Source organism: Lepisma saccharinum, chromosome 8, assembly GCF_977018435.1.
Source record: "Lepisma saccharinum chromosome 8, izLepSacc3.1, whole genome shotgun sequence".
Taxonomy (NCBI): Eukaryota; Metazoa; Arthropoda; class Insecta; order Zygentoma; family Lepismatidae; genus Lepisma; species Lepisma saccharinum.
The window spans coordinates 58,332,295-58,358,454 of NC_139236.1; the positions used below are offsets into that span (position 1 = coordinate 58,332,295).

The following is a 26,160-nucleotide window of genomic DNA, read 5'->3' on the forward strand; positions in this document are numbered from 1 at the left end:
ACCACTATACACTTTTTAAATTAGATATTTGTAGGATTTCGGGGAGGGGGGTTTCAGCCCCCCCCCCCGAGTCCTCCACCTGGTTACGTGCCTGATGTGTTTTTTCGTTTTATGTTTAATTCGTTTATCTTCATCACTATTAATCTAAACAGGCGGAATATAGCAACTTAAATTAACTAATATATATATATATATATATATATAAATATATATATATATATATATATATATATATAATTTATTTTTGATATCTTTCCCTTTAAAAAATATTCAGTTCCGTGAAAGAAGTATTCTCGCTGCTTTTGAAGATTAGAGAGGAGAAACAATCACTATTTTTGTAAATACAAGGATGGGGGGAGTCAGCAAATAGGTGCTTTAATTGCTTTAAGCTTTGAATTTTAATTCAGTTTGCTTCATCTTCAATATTTAAGCTTTTCCCTATTGATAAATTTATGTTCAAGTAACAGAAATCAGCAAGACAGAAGCAAATGTAAAGTGAAAATTAGCGTAGAATTGGTTTGCCCATGTTATTCAGTTTTCCTGTTCTTCGCACTCTACCGGGTATGTTTTCCCTAGTTCAGCGGAGGGAACGGAAAGGCTATGAAGGTTGAGAGTGCGACCGATGGATTCTCACAAGAAGGAGCTTACCCTGGGCCCGGAATCACCGCGCCTGAGAAGCAGTGTTTTCTCCCCCTCTTTCCTTTCTCAACCCTCGCCAAGGGTTGTAAGTAAAGCGGAAGGAATGACGTCAGGGTGAGATTCCCTGAAGTCATTCCACCGGCTGGAGAAAGGTTCCCGGACATTCGGCGGCAAACGATTGGAAGTATTCGCGCGCTGAAAGCAAGGAAATGTATGCATCGAAATTGGTTTGGAAGAATATTGCGAAGAAATGTATATGTATATATATATTTTTTAAAAAAAGAAATACAGCCGGGTCATCTGCGATTACCTAGATGACCCAGAGTATACGCCGCTGAACCCAAGAGAATATATAGAAGTTCATGCCGTCATGCCTTCCATTACTCTTGCAGCTAAAAACGAATGTATTTCTAAATAAATGGAATCAGGCACGTATCCAGAGGGGGGCTTAGGGGGCTCGAGCACCCCCCCCGAAAGTTTTAGGTTTACACTAGATAAAATGAGGTTTTTGGTTTCTTGTGGTGTGAAATAAAGTAATGTGACAATAATTTAAGGAGAGAAATAATTATCGAGGCAAGACGGAGAATGTTGCGTAACCCTGTTATTGATAATAGCACGTATCCAAGATGGGGCACAGGGGGCTCGACCCTCTCCCCAGGAAATTTTTCAGTTTACGTTAGATAAAATTTGGTTTTTGGCTTCTTGAATAATGTGAAAATAATGTAAGGAGAGAAATAATTATCGAGGCAAGACTGAGAATGTTTTATACCCCTATTATTGTTAATAGCACGTATCCAAGGTGGGGATGAGGTGGCTCGAGCCCTCCCCCCTCAGGAAATTTTTAATTTTCACTAGATAAAATTAGATTTTTGGCGTCTTGAATAATGTGAAGGTAATAAATTTATAAATCTGAGAGAAATAATTATCGAGACAAGACGGAGAGTGTTCTATAACCCTATTATTGTCAATAGCACGTATCCAAGGTGGGAATCAGTAGGCTCGAGACCCCCTTTAGGAAATGTTTCTGTTTACACTAGATAAAATTAGGATTTTGGCTTCTTGAATAATGTGATGATAATTTGGGAGAAATAATTATCGAAACAAGACGGAGAATGTTCTATAATCCTGTTATTGTTAATAGCACGTAACCAAGGTGGGGTTGAGGTGGCTCGAGGCCTCCCCCCAGGATTTTTTTTATTTTTCACTAGATAAAATTAGGTTTTTGGCTTTTTGAATAATGTGACGATGATTTAAGGAGATAGACAATTATCAAGGCAAGACTGAGAATGTTCTATAACCCTGTTGTTGATAATATTGCACGTAAACTTTTTTGCGCTTTCGGTGTTGTCGCAGCGCACTTGAGCATTATGTAGAAACTTGTCAGCATTTGGAAGCTGCACAACAAAGGTAGCGCCACACGTAGGGCGATTCGTTGTAATTTCTAATCAACTACTGGCAATATTAACGAATCGTTCTATCTGCGGAACGTTCTAGAATATAATGAGGATATAAATACGCGGATTCAAGTTTTCGGTTCATCTCTACAAAGAATCGGTTAATGAGATTTCAGAGGTAAGTGTGACAATTCATACAGTCGATTAGTGATCAGTCAGCGTCCTCTGGTTGCTTTATAAGATACAGTGATTCGAAAATGAAGACATTGACGACAGTAGAACTTCCGGGGCCTCAATGTAGTGCTAGTTTCGGGTCGAGGGTCGAAGAGATCAAGGCCTCTCTCTCTCTCTCTAAAGTGAATATTTCAGCAGTGCCGGATATTGGAGTGGATTATTAAAACAGAAATAAGCTGCATAGATCAACTGAAAATCAAAGTTTTGAGTGATGATTTAGTTTTGCCAGAACTAAATTTCGTATATGCAGTTCGAGAATTTCATGGTATAAAAAATACTTTTGTTTAAGCCTACTGGGTTCAAAATGTACATTCAAACACTTAACTACCATAAAGAGACAGCCGAAAATTTTATGAATGTCGAGAAGAGAAAGCAAGAAGATGTTCCATATGTAGACATTTTAGGCGGAAATTGCAGGCTCTAGCAGGACCCGAATCAGGGCTCTACCAACTGAGCCACCTAGCCATCATTGACTTCAACCGATTTTTTGTTAAAATGTCTATATACTTAGTACATGTCCTGCGTATATCTAATCCTAAGGTGTTGCCTCTATAGTGAACAAGCACAGAAAATATAGGAGAGAGAAGAAAACTGAGGAGAATTTTTGTTTCTGTGGTCAACAAGAGCTACTACTTCGAGGTGACAATGACAGTGGCCTAATGGAGATTTCACACCGTGTCGCCTGAGGATTTCACAAGTCGAAATTAGGTTTGTGCGGTCTTTTGTGTCGCTACGGTGTGAAACGTTGCTTTTGATTGGCCCATTCCAATCGACATGTATCGCGTGTCCCTTCGGACTGAAACCTTCCTAAGTCTTGGAAATCCAAGTCACAAGGAGGGAAAATTAGGGTCTTGTTAAGGTTAGGTGTGAAGGCAGGCAGACGACAGCTCCCTAAGGGATCATATTCAAACCTGTAGGAAGAACGCATCTTACTTCAATCTCCAATACGGAATGATTAAAACTTCTGGTGAGTTGATTTTAAAAAATGTGTCCGAGATCAAGAGTGGCATGCCCAGGATTGTCGGAAGGGAGAGGGGTTACGGATACTATTTTTGGTGGTCAGTCCTGATTACTTTCGAGAGGTGGCATTGTAATCAAACGGAATGGATACAATCAGTACACAGTCTAATCGTACTGTGGAAGTCACGTCAGTTGTGCTGTACTGCATAGTGAAAATGGAACCTTTCAGCAACGAAGAGTACATTTTACCAACTAGGATGATGTTTACAAACAATGAAGTCAGTGGTGGCTTGTAACCACACATTCGCAATTATTTCGGAAACTGCTCGTTTGCAGACCCATGTTTACTGAGACATTTTTGCTTCTATTATCGTGTACTTTCAACTGTGTCAGTTTGCACTATTACTTATGATACACCCTGTACATTTATCTCCACATAGTATTCAGGATCGTTTAACGTCTAGAACTTTCTCCGGTTACTGGGTGTATGTTAATGTTTGTATTGCACATGCAATTTTACAAGCTGTACTGCATCATGTGCACAGTAAGCATATACCAAAGTATATATTTGATAACAGACTATATACAGTATATCTCTCATTGTTTGTGTATATAGTTTGAGTCTATTACTTCCCATTTCACATTTATTTAGTTTTGAAATTCTGAAGTGATACATTACCTGTTGCAGAAAATGCAGCCATTACTTTGCTGCACATAAACTCAGTTTTTACTCACCGTTCTTGTCTTAGTTACGAACTGCGTTCGTTTACCATGGTGTTCAGATGTGTACTTTCTTCTTGTCGCTAAAATGTTTTAAGATTTTGTTCAATAGATGCTTTCATAGTTAGTTCAGGTGGGTCAGATTCAGTTCCCTATGATAAGTAATTTAGCATTAGATTTTCATGATTAAGCATTTTTAATATTAACTTGATGAGTTGTAAATTAACAATATTGAGGATCATGTGAAGTCTATTGAGTTAAGTGACAGCAGTTGGCTACAATAGGCTACAATATTTGTTTTTCCTTTCGATATGTTTAAAATATGGATGACATAACATATGCTTTACTTATAAATTACTTTTTTTTTTAACATATAGGCTTTTTGGTTGGCATCTGTGAGGTATTCAGTCATGAAATAGTAGTTTAAATCTTTGGCCTCTCTTCTTTATTATTCTTTACCAATAATGAAAATACATACTTGTTTGTTGTAAGCTTATTATTATTATGGTTATCTGTGTCTTTGTAAGATTCAGACAACCTATATATGATCTCTGCACTTTATTACAGTCGCTGGTAATCCCAGAGAAGTTTCAACACATTCTTCGTGTCATGGGTATGATCATTGATGGCAAACATTATGTCAATAGATTTGGGCAAACGAGCTGGAGAATGCACAGAAGAGGAGGTTAGTTTTTCTGTATTTGGAAAAATATCATGAATGTGAACACTTATTTTCTAATTACTTCTTAAAGTAATATACTACAAATAAGTCTGAAATTGTCCTAAAATTTAAGTTTTAGTTAAGATGTTAAAGCTAGACTTGTAAAATTTTAAGTTCATGATATTCCGGCACATGAATTAGCAAGTTACATCTTTGTTGCTGGATCTGAAGCCTGTAGACTGAGCTAATGAAACTATAGAACTAGTATTTTCTTGGTCTTGTGGCATAAAGTCGGCATTAATTGTAGAGTGGAAATAAAAACTGGGCTAAGTACCAAAAACGGAATTCCGAGAAAACAAAGAAAAACAGTTGAAAAGGAAAACTGCCATAATTGTGGCAGTGACATGGTCATAAGCAGGGCCGGATTAAGGTGGGTGCTATTGATGCTGCAGCATTAGACCCATTCGTGAAATAGGCCCAGATGAAAACAGACGAGAATTTTCCGAAAGCTGAACAGTTTTCTTTTGCTATATTAATCTGAAAATAAATCTTACAATGAAATTTGGAGCCCCAATTCCGGATGCCTAGACACAGCGTTACTTATTATTCTTTGCACTGTGACGTAACTATAACGTTGTTGTGTTTATTGTTCAGGGAAGATTTCAAGTTAAAGCTATCAATTTTACGTTAAAAAGTTTACTTAGTAATTTAGCTGCATTTTTTGCAATATCTTGGCGATTGTTGCCACTTTATTATTGTTCGGTAAGTGCGATATAGTAAAATTTTCACCTTGAAAGTTTGTTGTACAGAAAAAATCGATGGTATTTCATTGTTTCAGCATCAGGCCCAATTTCGTCTTAATCCGGCCTTGGTCATAAGAACCCTTTTTATATGGAAATACGTATTATAATAAAAACAAATTTGCAGTCATGCAGGTTTACTTAAGAAACAGAAGTGTTGAAGTGACACTATTGAGAAAAGAAGTATGTCCGAACACCTAGAAATGAAAAGTGGGCTAAGTACCAATTCGAAAACTAAATAACGGGTCAAGTGCAGAGTTAGTAAACATCAGGTTTTGCATTACATTTGGAAGGTAGAACCAGTGGATTTGAGTTGGTGTTTTAAGTCCACTTTATGCACAATAAGGCTAATCGGGACTGGACCTACAGTTTAAAGTGGGATCCGAACCACTTGTGCCTCCACCGGGTATCGAACCCGGGACCCCTTGATTACAAGGAAATGACGCTACCACTGCGCCATGGGGGAGGCCCTGTAGAACCAGTGGAGAGTTAGAATAAAATTACATTCGGATTGAAATGAAATTTGTGTTATTTAATGCATGACATGAAATTCAAAAATGAAACTGAAAGAAACATAAACACGTGATAACTAGCGTATTTACTCAAGTAACCAATCCTTTGAAGAAGTCTTTGCTTTCTTCCTTCAAAAATGGAATCATCATCTTAAGATCTTCTTTCTTCTCCTGTTTTATGTTGTTTGTCATTTTCAATGGGTCAAGTATGTGTTTAACGTCTGATCTTGTTATTCCTTTTTTTAAGAACAGATGTGTTGGTCCATGCTTCCATTTCATTGAAATATTTTTTAATCCTGATTACACCTGGACTGTCTTTCCATATTTTAAGCCACTGGGCTTTAGAAATTTCCAGCTTTTTGGTATTTAAACATAATGTAGCTTCTTAAAATCAAAAAAGTCATCTTTTGCATCAGAGTTGCCATAAATGGATTTTTGTGGCAAGCAGTAGCGAGTAGTCGAACAATATCCAAGGGAACCTCACACTTTCATCTTCACAACCTGCGCAAAATCGCGATTAGAAGTGAGATATGGAGTGACCAGATACAAGATATTTATGATCGATCTCGTTAAAAATATTATTGCAATCTAGATAAATCCACAGAAATAACAGCATTTGATTCTTATTTTGCCCTACACAGTTGTCACTCCACACTACAAGTTGTTTTTTATGAGTAAGTCTGCTTGTCAAGCCCTTCAATAAACAGGAAGCTACCTCATTACCCCCTCTTCCTCTCATACCTTCGTGCCAGATGAACATAAACCCATGGTGGTTGTCTCCTACGTGCACACCCAAATTATAACAGGACAATTGGCATAAATAGTAGGTGACATCTGTGAGTGGCTCAGAGTTGGCAAAGACCAGACTTGTTGCAGGTCACCTGAAATACGAGTAGTACAGGTGTTACTGTTTGGGCTTTGGGATGTTGCATTACCAAATTTCATGACTGAGCGAGCTTGTTCCACCTTTCGATAGTGTAGTTCTAGCAATGCCTTGTTTTTGCACCTATTGCCAGATTCATTAAGTATTTTGGATTTCAACAAACCACATGTTCCACAGGTGTCTTGTCGTGGTTTTTGAAATTTAAGTTTGGGGAAATGCCTTTTTACAGTATCTGTGTAATAACGAGGCTGTATTTCTGTTTCTGGATGGAGTTCTTTAAATGCGAGATACATTCTGTAGTAGTTTAAATCTGTCATTTTTGGCCCTTGTGTAATAGATTGTTTGTTTTGGAAAACTATTTACATGATCAATAACAGCTTTCTCATCATTAGGAGAATATTTCCTATTTTTATTCCCTCTCCTTCCCACCTTCCCACATAAACGATATCCCCCCCCTTTTTTTTTAGCTTTCACCAAGGTTTCAACAGTCCTTTTGGTAATTCTATGTATTTACAAAAAGGTTTTTTTTTCCATACTTGAACAATGTCACCCTTTCCATTGGGCAAAGTGTAATATATTGTGGCTTGCCGACGGCTTGAATCTGGTTCATCATAGGTACTATGCCTTCGTCTGTTGATATTAGTGATATTAAGTAGGCCCATAAGGTAAGAATATTGTTGAATTTGGTCACCCATATCATAATATTCTGTAAATATTTTCCGTTTTTGTTCATACATTATATTCTTGCATTGGTATTTCCATTTGCAGGTGAGCTACAAAGCACAAAAAGGTTCAGTTAGCATCTATGTTCATTTAGGCAAATAACAACCATCTTGTTTACTAACTCTGTAATAATCTTAATAATAAACTTATTACGTTTTATTGCTAATCGACTGCATTCACATGTCATACCTTATTACGGTTTTAATGTAATTACTTATTATTATTTAATAGCTGCATTATAGGCCTCCCTCGTCTGCTGGCAGCTGCTTCGCCAACACACATTGTCTCTTGTTGTTAACATAGGATTTACCCTCCCATCGCAATTTCTAATGGACGTTCTTCTCACTTCCTTCTCCACCTTTATGCCCTTTTCTCTCATTACAATTCAACACCTCTGTATCACCCATTTTACATCTTAGATCAGGAGCACACTTCTCAAAATTGCAGTACACAATGACACACAACCTCCGAACACGTTTGGTGGCACTCGGCACGGGTTTCATTCCACAGCTGGTGGAACTTGACCCATGTGCATTCTACTGGCCACATTGTGCACTATGAACAATACATATTACAGATTGCCCATTGCACAGCATATTGGGCTCGGCACATAGCACACTTTTCAACACAGAACTGAAGGTTTGATGATTTGGCACTTAGCCCGGTTTTCATTTCCACTCTTCAATTCTTGTGGAGCAGATTATGAATTCACGAGACATTAGATGTATTTATGGATGGTTTCACTTTTTTTAATATTACATCTGCAGATTGCCTCCATTTATATCAATGCATTACAAGCATGTTTGAAAGTTGCTGTACACGTGCCTCCGTAGGTCCTCATTAATAGCAGCAACTTCGTCAACAATGGCTTGTTTTAGTTTTTAATAGTTATGATGCGTTTTTCAAATTTCTTCACTCAAGCCAACATGATATTCCGAGATGGCACATGTCCATGTTGTCCAATACTGAACTGTCATCTAAAGACATGCTGCACTCCTATCACAAACTTCGTTTTGTTTTCTTTACAAAACCAGGGCATATGAAATGGGCACATATATATTTACAGGGTGGTGCCGAGCTGACTGACACATTTCAAATTTGATAATTGGTAATTACTATTGCTCCCCAAACTGATATTTGGCCTCATGGTAATGCATATCCAACAAGTGCTGTAGCTATTGTTGTTATAATAATTACCCCAGTTGATCATGTATGAATGCATAGGTATGATCCGTAGTATATTCCTCATCCCACGTGTATACATATACAAATGAAAAATAAGGAAGCTTCATTGGCCATAATTTACATCTCAACAAATATGAATTACTCTGGTAAACGGCCTGTTAGGATTTGAATTGAAAGACACATTCCTAGAAGGGATCCAAAATTTCATCAATAGGAGATATTTAATGGGGCTGGCAAATCTTCTAAGGTATTGTTTGCTATTTTAATTAAGGGGTGATGGATTCGTATTTGTTTTGACATTTGTGTTTTATTTAATAATTTTTAATGATCCTTGCGATAATCTGGTGATTTTAACAATTGCAATTGATGTAATGAATAAATATGCCATGATTATAATAGTTATTATTATAATGGATTCATTATATACTTTCATTCCTAATAAAGGTATTATAATATTTCATGTGGTAGTATCCATATTTTGTAATGTAGGTGGGGCTAATAATGGATCTATAAATATGTACAGTAATACAATGTGTCCATAAATATACTGTCATACTTTAAAGTGGTATTACGTCGCTTTGGATAATGTATTTAAATGAAATTGGTGACATTTGAAAAAAAAAAACTCAAATATTTTATTTTACAACTCACAGACATTGAATGTGGCCCCCACGAGTGGCCCTGCAGACATCAAGGCGATAGGAATAATATTTTTAATTAAAAATATTACAATTTTTATTGAATGAAATATTGTTAGTTTCAGTAGTTCTAATATTGTGACAATATTATTTGATTGAATATGCTTAATTTTTATAGGGTTAGTTATATATATTTCTTCAATAGACTATAGTGGGTCTTATATGGAGGGGGATTATAATATAAACTGATTTATTATTTTATTTCAGTGCAAAGTACACAAACAGCAATTACATTTGGAACATAATATTAGATGAATATACTCTGCTGGCACACTATTCCTCTTTTGCTGATCTTCATAGCTGAATGGTTAGCACAGTGCACTGTGGGTTTCCGGGTTGGAATCCCTGGGCATGGATGTTTCATGCGAGTTGATTCATTGATAGATTTGGTTTGTTCCGTGTCTCTTTCATCATATCATCACTCATCCTTATTGTTGGGATTAGCCAAGTGACGTAAAATAACCTATACAGCGCACGCTTTTAGAAGGAACATGAGTTTGGCCAATACCCAGCCAGTGTTACTGCGCTGTTGCCAAACTAACTGCTAGCGCAAGGAAAGGACAGAAAATTCGCGATGTGTCCATTATTTTTGATAATGCATGCACGGTATATATGAGTACAGTGAAATAATATAGTGAATATTTCTACACAGGTTTATAATATCATATCACTGTATTTGTGATTTTGATATAATACCAGAGTAAGACCCAATTTTTTTTACAATTTTTGGCTATATATTTTGTATTTGTAAAATCTATTAATGTAGTATTGTATTGTAATGTAAGTATTGACATGTCCTATATTACCATGTACTGTAATTTGTACACACCGGTAGTCCTTGGACGCAACTAAACTATACGAGAAACCCATACCTGAAAGAAGCTTGAAGGTATTTATTTATTCATCACCGCTCTTGTCGTCTTCCTCGGTCTCCGCATGGACGTCCGCAGGATTTTTTCCAGGGAGGGGCAAGGAAGGTGTTTTTATCCAGGGGGAGGGGGCAAACATGGCACATTTTCCTCCATAATAGTGTTGTTCCCTCAAAAACATTGCTTAAATTTGAATATCATATTCATGCAATAATTAACACATATTATTGTGGCTGTAATGAAATTATATGTGAAAAATATATAATTTTTGGTTGACTTTCATTTTCCAGGGGGTGCCACGGCCCCCTTTTGTCCCCCTCCAGGACGCCCATGGGTCTCCGTGTCACTGATTTCACTCATTCCCGAATCACTCTCCGGGAGGTTAATAATTAGATTTTGCACCCTTGATGCCTGTACTACTGGTTCTAAGTTTTGAGAGTGACATTATTTAAAATAAATAGAAAACACGGACCACATTATATCGCACGAAAGGGCTGTATTTAATCAACTGTTCTTTGTGGCGCACGAGTGAACGATGAGCAAATAATTTTACACCGGTCTTGCTACGAAAACGCTGAACTCAAACTAACCCAGGCTTTCAATGTTCGAGAACGCCCAGAACAATGAAGGGTCATTGTTTATATCGAGGCGAATTTAACACCCACAGTTTTCCATAGACACAACAACTCAGCTGTGTCAACACAGTGGCAACAAAAAAAAGAGGCTGAACGAAATGAAAGGTGTTTCCCTTGTTTCTTCAAGGAACGATAACTCCGGCTGTAGGCGACGGAAATTCATGGGATTTGGACAGTCAGGTTCAAAATGTCTTTCCCCATCTTATGATGAACCTTAAAGTAGCGAGTTTTATGAAAACCTCTTGTGCGCAAGAAAAATACAGAACACTGCTTTTAACTTCTGCGCCGCAGTCTCCTAACCATACAACGTTGAACTCCTGCCATTGGGTTGATCACCACGCACACCCTCTGCGTGGCCCTACCCGATATCGCTTCTAAAAGCGTGCATCGTATAATTGAATCAATCAATGAAAAGTTTTATTATTTGTTCTATAATACAGGGCATTCAAAAAGTAACTATACACCTGTCATGCACTAGTACAACAATACGTAAAATCAACTTACTTTACAGTAGTTGTTGAAAATGGTTCCCATGAACATCCACACAGTTCTCATGCGTTTCTTCTTGTTTTTGAAGACTCGCAAGTTGTTCATGTGGAATGTTTTTGGTGAAATCACGAATTAGCAATTTGAAGTTCCTGGAGGCTGTGGGGGTTTCCTCGATAAACATTACTTTTTTGCGTAACCCCAGTAAAAATCTGTTGGGCTTAAGTCCAGAGAACGAGGTCGCCACACACCCTTAGAAATGATTCCGTCTCCGAAAACCTCTTGCAGTAACTTCATGGACCGCCAAGCATTATTCATTTCGTCCTCGGTTAGCTCTCCCATGAACTGGTGAAGGATTTCACAATAACGAGATGAATTTATTGTTTCTATGAAGAATATTGGGCTGACTATTCTTCTCCTGGATATTGCAATCCTGACCCCAATCTTCTGGTCATATAGAAGGAATTTCATGTACGGCATGTGAATTGTTGGCAGACCATAAACGTGAATTCTATACATGCACATACCCTGATAAATGGAACCATACCTCATTGGTATAGAACACACAGTCCAAAATATTGTCAGAATTGTCTGCTAGAACTGTTGAAACCATTCACAGTATTGAATTTGCTTTCCACATCTGGTCAATAAATTTTGAACCGTTTTCACTGTATATGGGATAAGACAGAACTGCAACACCGATGTTTTTCTGTTGGGCCAACTTTTGCATGGACTTGTTGGTACTACATTGCATAGCAGCTGATAAGTTTCAGTTTTTCTTCATCGAGTACTGATGGTCTACCACTTCGCTCATAGTCATTTACCGATCCAGTCTCCCTAAATTTCTCGATCAGTGCTCTTACATTATGTCGATTAGGAACCAGTGTACGTGGAAATCTAATGGAAAACTGGTCTTTCGCTGTCTGTGTGCACTCACCATGCTCACGGAAGACGTTTTCAACGAGAAATATTTGCTGTTCTAAAGTTAACACCATTCTGAGCGCACACTGAAAGATAGTGTCAATCGTTCAAAGGTGAGGAACACACAATGAACAACAAAGAACCAGACACACCTTCTCTCTCAAAAGACCAGCCTCACTGGCTCGCGGAAGCAAACTGCACACATCGCAGGATTACCAACCTTTGCAGAAAACATTACTCAACATATAATCATGTTTATATCGGTGTATAGTTACTTTTCGAATGCAGTTTATTTTTAATTATTTCTCCTAATATTATGAGGGCCACTATTTATATTTTGAGCCTTGGCAACACTGATTGAAGTTAGGCACAATTTAACATTTGCACGGAATCGTCTGGCATTATTGACCATAACGTACTTCAAATGTTTTGTCAATAGCTTCATTTGTGTTGTTTATGTTGCCTTGGAGATTGCGCGACAACAATAAAATGGAATTAACTCGTGAACATTTTCCTGCGATGATTTTTTACGATTTTCAACGTGGATTATCAAGACAAGAGTGCATCGATCAACTTACTTCCACATTTGGCGATGAAGCTCGATCCTTTGCCACTGTGAAATGCTGGTATAATGAATTTAATCGTGACCCCTGGCGTTGTTGCAGGATGTGCTCACTACTCGGCCACGGGGGCAGCTACTGGTATAACAATATCTTATGTAGCTTCAAGTTGAACTATTATTTCGTTGGAAAGTTTATTGTGGGGGAGGAGGCTTCAATCTCTTTCAGATATGGGGAATATCTGGCTGCATATTAGGTTTATTATTTTTGTCTAATATAGGGGGGTCCATTTTAAGAGGATTAATTTTCCCATCAATATTTATTGTTACGAGGGCCACTATTTATATTTTGAGCCTTGGCAACACTGATTGAAGTTAGGCGCGATTTGACATTTGCACGGAATCGTCTGGCATTATTGACCATAACGTACTTCAAATGTTTTGTCAATAGCTTCATTTGTGTTGTTTATGTTGCCTTGGAGATTGCGCGACAACAATAAAATTGAATTAACTCGTGAACATTTTCGTGCGATGATTTTTTACGATTTTCGACGTGGATTATCAAGACGAGAGTGCATCGATCAACTTACTTCCACATTTGGCGATGAAGCCCCATCCTTTGCCACTGTGAAACGCTGGTATAATGAATTTAATCGTGGCTGCCATTCGCTCACCAACGAGATTCGCGAAGGTCGTCCAAAATCAGTTGTTGTTCAAGAAAACATTGATGCTGTGCAAAACCTAATACTGCAAGATCGTCATGTGACATACTGTGAGATTGAGGCAACCATAGGCATTAGTTCCACCAGCATATATAAAATATTACATGATCATTTAGCTGTGAGAAAGGTATGTTCTCGTTGGATCCCACACAATTTGACAAAAACTCAAAAAGACGCTCGCGTCAATTGGTGCAAACAAATGCTCAATAAATACAATCGTGGTGCTTCAAAAGACGTATATAAGATTGTAACAGGTGACGAATCATGGATATATGCATAAGAGCCGGAACGTAAACAGAAGTCGACTGTATGGGTGTTTCAAGATGAACCCAATCCAACAAAAGTTGTTCACGCTCGAAGCACATCGAAACAAATGGTCGCCTGTTTTTTCGGGAAAACTGGTCATGTGGCAACTTTGCCTTTAGAGGAACGTAGAATGGTCAACTCTGAATGGTACACAACAATTTGTTTGTCAGAGGTCTTCGGTCAAATACGGAAAACAAACAAACGCCGTCGGATCATTCATCATCAAGACAATGCCAGCTGTCACACATCTCGTCTAACAACCGACTTTATGAACAGTCAAAAAATCAAATTGATGGGTCATCTGCCGTACAGTCCTGATTTGGCACCCAATGACTTCTTCTTGTTCCCGAATGTCAAGAATAAATTGCGTGGACAACGATTTTCGTCGGCGGAAGACGCCGTTGATGCGTTCAAAAACCATATTATGGAGGTGTCTCAAGAAGATTGGAAAAACTGCTTTGACAAATGGTTCGAATGAATGCAAAAGTGTATTGGCCATAAAGGAGAATACTTCGAAAAAACAATAAAAGCAGTTTTCAATGCCAAATTCCTGTTTTTTCATTGTTAGGCTCAAAATATAAATAGTGACCCTCGTATTATTCCATAATACTTAAGGGTTGGTGCAATTATTTGTATTTTATTAGGATTATGAGTCTGGCATAATATTACATTTCTCTTATTTGAGAATTATTCCTTTCTAATCATAATATATACTATACTTTGGGGGATGTGATTCATTCCTTATTTATCTTCTAGGGGCCTAATTAATAGTCCATCTACTGTTTGGGGGGGGGGGGGTGGCTACATTGATTGTGTGTGAAGTGATTTAACTGGTTGATAGGGGCTATATAAATTAATAAGGAGTGGTTCATTAAATATTCAAATATTAATTCTAATTATATTTATTTCATATTTTCATTTTTAATAGTACTTTTGTTAATAATTGATGTCTGCAGTGCATAGCTTATTTATAAAGCATAACATTAAGCTGTTCGGAAAAGTAGTTGAACTTTATAAACATTTCTTGAGATTGTTTAACTCATACATAGAGTCCCATTGTCACTGCTTTCTGGCTTTCAAGACCACTCATTTTTTTTCCTTTCAAGTATAGCTGCCCAATAGTCCTCGTGACAGTGTGCCAACACCGAAGGTTATATTGGTGCACGTTATTGCAAATATATGTATTACGTTATGCAGCAGTAACTTCCATTCTTGTCTGACAAAATCTAACACACTTGAAAAAGAAATGTCCACGCTTATATTATTAGAAATAAGGTTCTGGTGATTTGGTGTGCTTTGAGGGCCATGCCCTGGGCAGTTGCCCAGCCCTGAAGCTGGCCCTGCCTTTATTAGTCTCCTGTTTCTATCTCCATTTTTCTCTCTTGAACTCGATACTAATATTTTATGAATACAGTATTTTTCTTCTTACTTATTATTGTACTGTGTTATGTACATGATGCTGAAGAAATGTTTCCATAACTGTGTTACTTGCCAGCCTACTAATGGTTACTACTAGGTTAGAACAAAATGCTTTCCGTCCAATATGCAATAACAAAAAATACTGGCCATTTTCTAACCCAGCGGGCCTAATGGAGATGCCATCCATTAACACTGAACGTAACTTACCAAACATTACGTAATAGAAGGTAAAATTCTTCAATCAATGTTATGTACAGGAATTTCATCTTGAGAGTTATAGTTTCAGTGAGAATGGAAAGTATTTTTTGGTTTGCAAGTATGGAAAATAGTCATTAAAAGTCCTCTTGTGTGTGTTTTCTTGGTATACAGTGGAACCTTGATTTTATGTTTCTCAGGGGACAATGATGAAACTTATAAAATTTTCCTTCATTTTAACATTTTGCAATCTTCAGACCATCAACATTGAATGTGTAATAGGGGAAAATGTAAAATCAGGATTCTACTGAAAATATTTCAAATATTACCTTCTTGTGGACCTGTTCTCCAAGTATCATATATTCTTCTTTCCTTAGTATGGTCTTTAATGATTGCCTTCTTTATTTCAGATGGGTATAGATAGAATACTTCAAGTTTAAAACCCAGCATGGAAAGATTCACTTCAGAGGAATGCAGGATGTGTGGAGAGACTGTTTTGTTATATCGCAGACAGGCCATTATACATTACTATGGTGAAAGATGTATATGTAATACAAAATTCATTTATTGCGATGATCGTATACAATTAATAGCAATTGTTTTGTTACTATTTTCGTAAAAACACATCGCTCATGTAATATATATTTTTATTATATCCAAATACAGATTTCATGTTACTTTTATGTACACATACATGTTGCATCTTCCCAAAAGTGGATCTAATCTCTCCACTCCCAGAGGATCTTTTCTTCCATGTTCATCAGGTGAATTTCCTGGAGGATAAAAGTTATCAGTTACATAACACAATGTTCTGTATTACCTTACCTTACTAAATTACACTTTCCGAAAAGCCAGCTGGGGAGATTCCCCTATTGGCCTATCCGAGCATAAGTGCTGGTTCCATAAAATGTGAAATTACTTACGTTGTTTCAGGACAATTAAAAACAATAGGTGTGCACTTAACAAGATTCGTTATGGGGAGATTGATTTTACCTGACTTTTCTGCCACTTTTGGCTAATTGCAAGAATGGTCAGCCAGGATTATAGTTATGACAACCACTGCAGGGGGAAACCCTGTGATGTATGAGGTTGGTTGGATATACTATTGAGTAATTAAATCCTTACCAAAATGTATTCCTCGCCTCAGTTATAGATAAAATTTTGCGCAATAGCTAGCAGATTGCGACCCCAATGCCAAAGTGTGTTGCAAACATAAGCTTATTAAAACATGTACCTAAATCCATGACCACATTTGTATTTTCGAAAAGTTCTATCTTTATATCAAACTTGTTCTCTACTTTATAGTTACTGTTAAATTATACAGTATGTTACCAGAAGATTCCAGCCTCCCTTACTTGGAGCTGACTTTCAAACACTTAAGATCACTTATACTTCACCACTTCTGTTATGTAGATTCCCGAGTATAAAATGATTTCAATGTTTCTTCAAGAACAACTATTTCAGTTTTTGCCCATGATGTAAGCTAATTTGGACTTATTTCTGCCAAATTTACCAATTTGTGGTCCCAATGCTTATCTTGGCATCATTTTGGAAGCCATTTTTTCTTCCGAAGCCCCGATCCCGGTATCCTTCACTTTCAAGTTGTGATATGGACACACAGACTATCAAATCATTACTTTTTTCTACATCATGAATGTACTTTAATAGAAACTGTTGTAAACTTATTTTACAAGTTCAAATATGTAATAAAATTATGTTTCATACAATTTTAAGACATTTTTCTATTATTTACTAACCCAAAAGAATATATTTTGTATGTTTATTGTCCTTATGTTATTGCGATATTTCCGATCTTTGAACAAAGTGATTTGGCAACACTGCAAAATAGCCATGAACTAAGATCAACCATAATTATGCATTTTTCTTTGGCAAATTTCATCGAAATGTTAAATTAACTTCGAATTGTGCCAGTTTCCATTGCAAACTTATGGAAAACCTTGTGAAACAAGAGTGAGTACTAATTAGCAAAGAAAGATTGCAAAATACAAGAATTACTGCTACAAAATTTCTCGTTCTTTGCAATGATTGCAATGGAGCATGAAAATAAATAAAATACATGTCAATATTTTAATTTTGAATAACTTTTTAAATATAACTCCGATAATTTCAGAATCTGTGCTTATTAATTATGGGGAATGCAATGAAATAAATGCCCATATAACAGTGCATCTGAATGGACTGATTATATAGCAAGTTCAGTTCTCACTAATCTGCAAAATGCAGTCCAGGGTATACTATGTAAAAGAGAGGTTGTTCAAACAGGATAAATTAAGAGTGGACTTCTAATAAGGTGCAAGTGTCTGCAGCCAGTCTGTTTCTACTTCAAATTGTGTGTCATTCAAACCTTGCAAATTATATCGTCCTATTAGATTCAATGTAAACACTACTTAGGTTTATATTAGGACTGAGCCGATACCTTGTATCGGTAAGTATCAGTTCAATTTTTTCGCCAATACTGCAAGTTGATTGATTGGAAATGAGTGATGATATGATGAAATTGATAAATGTACACTCACAATCTTACATGCCCAGGCCGGGATTCAAACCCGGGACCCCTGGCGTCGTAGCATAATGTACTAACCACTCTGCCACGGAGGATGGAGATGATACCAAAGATTTTGAGTGGCTAGAGTGGCCAAGAGAAACAACTCATTTATCAAGATTTATCCCTTTCAAAAGTTTATTCACCCTTCCTTGTGACAGGTTGGGGGTCCCGCACAAGAATTTCATGAACATTTCCGAAAATGATGCACCCTCCTGGGAAGCAGATGACAAGATCAAAGGCAAGGCTAAAGCGAAAGAGCTGCGCCCAAAAGTGACATTGAAGGCATGCAACTGCCTGATGGTCAATGCTATTTGGAAATAAAAGAAACCATTAATTGCCAATTCTTGCTCGTAAACTCGGGTTAAGAACGTGATGTTTTCAAAACAAGCATTATTATAATGCGACTCATTCCGGAGTTCCTGGGAAAGGGATGAATGTCGCTGTGGAAGGGAGGGTTGTGGATTTTCTTCTTGTGCTCTTACCGTTCCGCGTGACTGCTGCCCGATGCTGACACTGCAGTGACTTGTTTTCATTGCAAATGACAAGAGAATAATGGACAGTAGGGCATATACAGAGCTGCCAAATGAGCTTTAAATATATATCTGTATTTGTGTAATTTTTATGTCTTTTTCCTCCCTCCACAGTTTAATCCAAACGATAAGAATGTTGTTTACATTTGTATTAATTTTGCATTCCTTGTGCAAGCTGTACGCTATACGCACTACATACATTTTATTTTACACTATAATTTTCTCTGGCAGGGACACTTAAAAATAATCCACCATTTTTTTCGGCGTATATGCAACATTTTAATAATTCTTGCAACATTTCAAAAACGTCTTCTTTTTTGCATCCTCTGGGGGTAGAAAGAAGTTCACATAACATGTCACAGGACATTTTAAGTGATATAATGTTATATGAGAATAATTTGGAGTATTTGATATCATTAATACTAATGTGGTGTGATGAGTTTTGTGACTCAGTAACTAGCTTTGTTATTTTACTGGAATTATGTAGGTATTGGTTGGAATTAGTTAAGGTATCAGTAATGGCAAATTGTGGTATCGGCTCAGCCCTAGTTTATATACTACGGGGGTTTTGTTTGGATTTTTGTTTTTGTATATTTGCTTTTTGTCTCTCAGTGGCAGCGTATCTAAGAACGTGAAAAGCAGGAAAAGGTAGCATTATTTTGTGTATGCCCTGTATAATTAAGATAATTTTCAAATTACTAATTCATAATTACTTATGTAAAAATATAACTAGTAAATTACCAACCTTGATTATACTTTTATTAAATTTTGGAAAGAAAGTTTTCAATACTCTACAAGTTGTTTATTTTGTTATTTGTTATAAAATTATTTTAGTGTCATTCTCACATAGGTTACCGGTATGGCATGCTGTTGCATACCGTCTGAAAAAAGCACTGATTTGCATTATTACTGCATCCAAATAAGTGTATAAACACAAGATCTGTCATATTAGTCATTTCAGGAAATTAGGTTCTCATTTGCATCTTAAACGAATAGCACTCGCAGCAATATTTTTTTTCTCAATTTCCAGTCCAACCACCAACAGGAGACAAATTTAGTACAAGAACTTTCTTTTATACCTTTCATCTAGTCTTTACAAGAATTAATGTAACAAAGAATGGACTTTTGTATGGTGCATTAAATAAATAAAATGGATGTTCAATGTCGCACCAGGAACCAAATTTTACCAGCACAGAGCATTTTGTCGCAACGTGACCAGTCAAATGTTTCGTTCGGTGTGCTCATAAGACCCCCCCATGTAAACATTCCCCAAGTCCATTTGCGGCTAGCCTTAAAGGGGGAAGGGGGGTTGGATAGTGTCACAACACATTCTTACACTGTGCACTGCTGGATAGTTCTTGACAAGTGCACAGAATCTGTATATTACAGTTATAAAATTCAGGATGTTACATACCCATCTGCAATCTTTCTCCTTGAACTATTCTTCACCACGATGATTCTGCTTCAACTGTTTTCTTTGAGTTTCCTCTTCTTGTTTTCTTTTGCTTCGTCTTCATTGTTTTCCTGCAAGGAAGCAAAAACCAAATGATCATAAGAAAATAAAAGCTATTAGAGCCCACAGATAGACAAATCAAACATGTATTTAGTGAGCAGGGGAGGGGGGTCCAGACCCTCTCCCTTCAAAAAAAAAAAAAAAAAAAAAAGACTTGCTGCGAAATTCATGGTTATTTATTTCCACCTAACTTATTGGGAGGCAAGGATTATATTTGCATCATATGGCTTTGAGTAACAGTACCATCAAGATCTACACACACTACTACTACTATTAATGATATTATGCATAAAATATGAATCTGGAACTTTATTTTTCATCAACTGGATCTATTAGTAACACCTTTTTTTATATTCAATAAAAATTCAATTCTTTATCTATTTGGCAAGGGCAATTGTTTTTACAAACATTTTGGAGATCTTAACTACACATAAGCTAGATTATTATGTGTTGATATATATCTATTCTTGTACCGCTTTTAGCATCATCGCCTTGTAATGAAGGGATCCTGGGTTTGATACCCAGGGAAAGCACATAGTGGTTCGGATCCCACTTTAAACTGTAAGTCCAGTCCCGATTAGCCTTACTGTTCATAAAGTGGACTTAAAACACTAAATCAATCAATTGTACCATCATTTTACCTATTTGTGTAAAAACAACACAATATTAATTAAGTTTTAATTTAAACATTTATATTACAAGGTAACCAAAAAAGTTCGTGCCATTTTTGACGTCCCATTAATCATGCATCCACAGAGAGGAAACGAAATGACGCACGTGCCTGCCAAGCGATCGGGAGTTAGTCTGACCATCGACTGTCAGTAATACAGGCACGTTGCGCACACACAGCAGTCATAGCTTGCCCAGTGAAATGGAGGTATCGAAGCAGCTTGTTCGCGTGTGTTTGTTGTATGACTTTAAAGTGGGCCTGTCAGCTGCTGCATCAAGTCGCCGCATTTGCCAGGCATTTGGGGAGAAAGCCGTGAACGAACGCACTGCTAGGCATTGGTTCCAGAAATTCCGTTCAGGAGATGTGAGCCTTTCGGATGAACCTCGTGGCGGACGACCACATATGTTGGATGATGAGGCCCTGAAAGCAGCCATTGAGGAGGAAAGTGGTCTAACGTGTGATGAACTTGCAGAAAGGTTCCATGTTTCCGCTGAAACAGTCAGACTGCACCTGCATGGGATAGGAAGTCATACAAGTTAAGCAAGTGGGTACCCCACACATTGTCGGCAGCCAACAAGGAACAACGAGTGACAGCCTGTTTGTTCTTGCTCACTCGGCACCTGAACACACCCATATTTGATCGCTTGCTCATTGGTGATGAAAAGTGGGTCCTCTATGACACTCCCAAGCGTACCAGACATTGGTTGTCACCACGTGACTCTGATCCTCACACCTCAAGACCACCTCTGCACCCACGAAAGGTTATGCTCTCTGTATGGTGGAATTGTCGGCAAGTGGTGCATTACAAGCTCCTTCCAGCTGGTCAGACCATCACTGCTGACCGCTACTCTCAGCAGTTGCAAAGGGTGCACAGTGCGTTGTGGCAGAAGGAGCTGTCATTGGTGAATCGCAAAGGTGTGCTGTTCCTGCACGACAATGCCAAGCCACATGTGGCAAAGAGGACCCGGACGACCCTTCAGCAAGTTAGCTGGGAGACACTGTTCTGTCCACCATATTCACCGGACCTTGCACCAACAGATTATCACCTGTTTCATTCCCTCGACAACCACCCTCATGGGAGATCCTTCGCAAATGAGGGAGACCTGCGGAACTGACTCACGGACTTCTTTGCATCCAAGCCCAACGAGTTTTATCACCAGGGTATTGTGCAGTTGCAGGAACGTTGGCAAAAGGTGTTGGATGCTGATGGAGATTACTTCGAAACCTAAAGGTACGTACCGTCCACTGTATTGCTCTTTGTTTATCACTGCTCTAAAATGGCAAGAACGTTTTTGGTTACCTTGTATTATATTTATGAGCCAGTCTGCATGGCAGAGTGGTTAGCATATCGTGCTACGATGCCAGGGGTACCGGGTTCAAATCCTGGTCCGGGCATATGTGAGTGTCCATTCATCAATTTTATATCATCACTCATCCCCATCTTTGCAAATTAGCCAAAAAAAAAAAATGGCACAAAAAGCAGAGTAAAATAAAGGCAAATCAATAAAAAAATGACACACTTGGTTTTGACCCCCTCCCACCTTGAAATTTATTTCTACATTATTTTTTTTTTATATACATGAGCGAAATTTCAGTAAATACCTGGTACTGAACTATCTACAGGGTGGCTCAATAAGTCACTTAACACCCCCAGTATAAGGCCACTGCAGCGCGCAACATGGAAATGGTGATGATCAATCGTTATCAGGCCAAGGGGGAACCACATTGATGCCACCCACACTGTCGGCGGCCATCTTGATGTCCGCTATCTTGAATTCAACTTCAGACATTTAAATGGGAAGGGGGTCGTGCGACATATCAAAATGGGCTAGAATTTCACCAGGAAAACAACTGTGACATTTGTTTTCACCTAACTTTAATTGTTGCAGAGTTAACAATACCACAAAGTTATGGCTCAATAAGTCACATAACACCCCCAGTACAAGGCCACTGCGGCATGGAATGTGAAAATGGCGATGACCAATCGTTATCAGGCCAAGGGGGGACCACACTGATGCCACCCACATGGTCGGCGGGCCATCTTGATGCCCGCCATCTTGAATTCAACTTCAGAATTTTAAATGGGAAGGGGGTAATGCGACATATCAAAATGAGCTAGAATTTCACCAGGAAAACAACTGTGACATTTGTTTTCACCTAACTTTAATTGTTGCAGAGTTAACAATACCACAAAGTTATGGCTCAATAAGTCACTTAACACCCCCAGTACAAGGCCACTGCGGCATGGAACGTGAAAATGGCGATGACCAATCGTTGCCTGGCCAAGAGGGAACCACATTGACGCCACCCACACGGTCGGCAGCCATCTTGATGCCTGCCATCTTGTATTCAACTTCAGAAATTTAAATGGGAAGGGGGTCGTGCGACATATCAAATTGGGCTAGAATTTCACCAGGAAAACAACTGTGACATTTGTTTTCACCTAACTTTAAATTTAAGGGCGATTTCCGCATGGGAGAGTGACACGTCCTTTCCTTTTTGCTTAAATGTTTATTGTTCAAATAATCGTTAGTATGTGATTATGTGGTATTTATTGTTAGACCAATCACTGAAAATGTCCGGATATTGACTTACCGGTATGTACATATCTTGTAGTATTGGTTGGCATGGGAATTACGATTGTGTTTTGTCTTTACATAAAAGTTTAAAAGAGTGATGATGTGAATTGATCGTGTCAAGAGTAGCATATTTCCTTTTTCACTGATCTGAACGAAAATGCCACTAACACGTGAGGAACGGATTGCCATCATATTGATGTCAGGGGAGAGAAGTACGCGTGACATTGCCGCAGACTTCAATAACCGCAATCCTGCAAGACAACCGGTGTCACATGTGGCAGTCAGCCAGTTGCTGGCAAAGTTTCAAGATACTAGATCTGTGGACGACAAACCGCGACATGGACGTCCGAAAACAGCCACAGATGATGGTACTGCTGTAGCGGTGTTGGCATCATTTACAAAGTCCCCAACCCGTAGCACACGGAGACTGGTGCTGGAAAGTGGTGTCAGCAGGAGTTCAATTCAAAGGATTGTACGTGACCACCACTGGCATCCGTATAAGATACAGCTGCAGCAGCACCTTAGTGAGGACGATCCAGACAGGCGTTTGCAGTTTTGTGAGTGGGCTATAGCACAACTGCAACGTGACCCTGCCGTCGGTAGCAAGATTCTGTTCAGTGATGATGCTAATTTTTATGTGTCGGGAGAGGTGACTAAGCAAAATCTGCGGTACTGGTCACCCGAAAATCCACATTGGACAGATCCCAGCAAGGTGACCGGAGGCGGGAAGCTAACGGTGTGGTGTGGTACTTGGGGTTCCCGACTTGTTGGTCCATTTTTCATTGAGGGCAACTTAAATGCAGAGGGCTACTTGCTTCTGCTACGGGAGGAGATCTTACCATCCTTACTGTCCGAGGATGGGAGCTATCCTGAATGGTTCCAGCAAGATGGTGCTCTACCGCACTATGGGATGATAGTCCGTCAGTACCTGGATCAACAATTCCCTCACCACTGGATTGGTCGCCGAGGGACTGTGGAATGGCCTGCACACTCACCTGACCTGACACCATTGGACTTGTACCTCTGGGGACACCTGAAAGCCATGGTGTATGCTACGAAAATCAGGGATCTGGCCCACTTGTGCACACGCATTGTGGATGCCTGTACTGCAATAACTCCTGAGGTTCTTCAGAATGTGGTAAGGTCATGGGAGAGACGATTACATGTGTGTGTTGAGCAAGAGGGACGTCATATTGAGCATGTGTTATAACTTTGTGGTATTGTTAACTCTGCAACAATTAAAGTTAGGTGAAAACAAATGTCACAGTTGTTTTCCTGGTGAAATTCTAGCCCATTTTGATATGTCGCATGACCCCCTTCCCATTTAAATTTCTGAAGTTGAATTCAAGATGGCAGGCATCAAGATGGCTGCCGACCATGCGGGTGACGTCAATGTGGTTGCCCCTTGGCCTGATAACGATTGGTCATCACCATTTTCACGTTCCATGCCGTAGTGGCCTTGTACTGGGGGTGTTAAGTGACTTATTGAGCCACCCTGTACATCACAACTATAGCAAGTGAGATACTATGGATCATTCCATATATTCTCAATAATGTGGAAAATGGACACCTGAAGTTACAAATATTTTGACTCACCTGTGGACAATCTTTCCTCTTATGGCCAAATGTGCCACATCCAAAGCATTCCTTCTTGCACTCATATGCCATGCATGCATGTTCAGGTAGGCAGCACCGGTTGCATACATCGCAGTGTGTCCATGTGGGTTTTACACATCTCTCACAAAGGTCACAGTGAACATACCTTCTTCCATCCTAGAATGGCAAGAGGAAATTAAGACACACCTGAATTATTTCTTTAGACATTTTAATTTTTTAAAAAGTAGGGCATGGAGATTATCCATAAAAATTATTTAAAAATTGCAAAATTTTGCATTAATTATAAAATATTTATAGATATATTGGTAACTTTACCAATGTGGCTATATTCACTGATACCGAGAGTCTCATCCCTAATTATTATTGATATTTTTCAAAATTCCTGGACTTTTACATGCCATTTACACTCTTAAGCTAATTTCCCTGATTTTTCTAGGATTTCCTGGTCTGTTGCAGCAATTATTAAATTTCACAAATCATTGATATCAATAGAGCAGTGGTACATAATTTACTAAAGGTCTTTTCCACTCTTACGGCGGCCAGTCCTAGTTCTGACAAGGGGGAGTGGCGATTATGCCGTAGACCAAAAAGACAACAGCAGTGGCGCCGAGACACACGATGCGGTGGGAAAAAAGTACTACGCGAACTTCATTCTAGAGGCTGCTGCCTTTCTTATCGGGCTGGACTGGTTGCTTCCCTGCTCACCACTTCCCTTGCCAGCTTATAGGGTGCCTGCCGTAAGACTGGAAAATAACTATAATCTGAGCTAAATCCTGATCAATCATTCACATGGCTGGTGGATTTTGCCTTAAAAAGTTTACTTTTTACAAAAGCACATTTATCACTGTCAATTTTAGTTACACTGCACTGCATGTAATTAATAAAGTGGCCAAAACTGGGTGTACACCCACAGCAGGATAATATAAACATCGGTTATTGAATAATCTACAAATTATACTTGATTTGGAAAAGAATATATTTGACAACAGTGTTGACAGATTGGGTATAATTTCATCATATTTGTATCCTTTCCTGCAAAAAGTATACACGGAAAGAGCGCCGAGTCCGCCCAAAAATGGAAATTACGCCGCGCATGCGCACTTCATCTCTCGATTGTCTGCGACACTAGCGACGTCGCACCTTAGGTACAGTGAACTAACATGC

At 38.4% G+C, this 26,160-nt stretch overlaps 1 protein-coding gene across 1 annotated transcript in view; it reads right to left on the reverse strand.

Annotated features, from left to right (window-relative positions):
- Nucleotides 1–16,157: 16,157 nt before the first annotated feature.
- LOC145991031 (rRNA N(6)-adenosine-methyltransferase ZCCHC4) overlaps nucleotides 16,158–26,160 on the reverse strand; it is a 64,053-nt gene continuing 54,050 nt past the window's right edge. The window contains exons 9-11 of the mRNA XM_083126712.1: nucleotides 24,976–25,152; nucleotides 20,032–20,141; nucleotides 16,158–16,294 (exon numbers count right to left, since the gene is read on the reverse strand). Of these exons, the coding sequence (XP_082982838.1) occupies nucleotides 20,082–20,141; nucleotides 24,976–25,152 (237 nt within the window). The 3' untranslated portion in view covers nucleotides 16,158–16,294; nucleotides 20,032–20,081. The remainder of the gene's footprint in view (nucleotides 16,295–20,031; nucleotides 20,142–24,975; nucleotides 25,153–26,160) is intronic.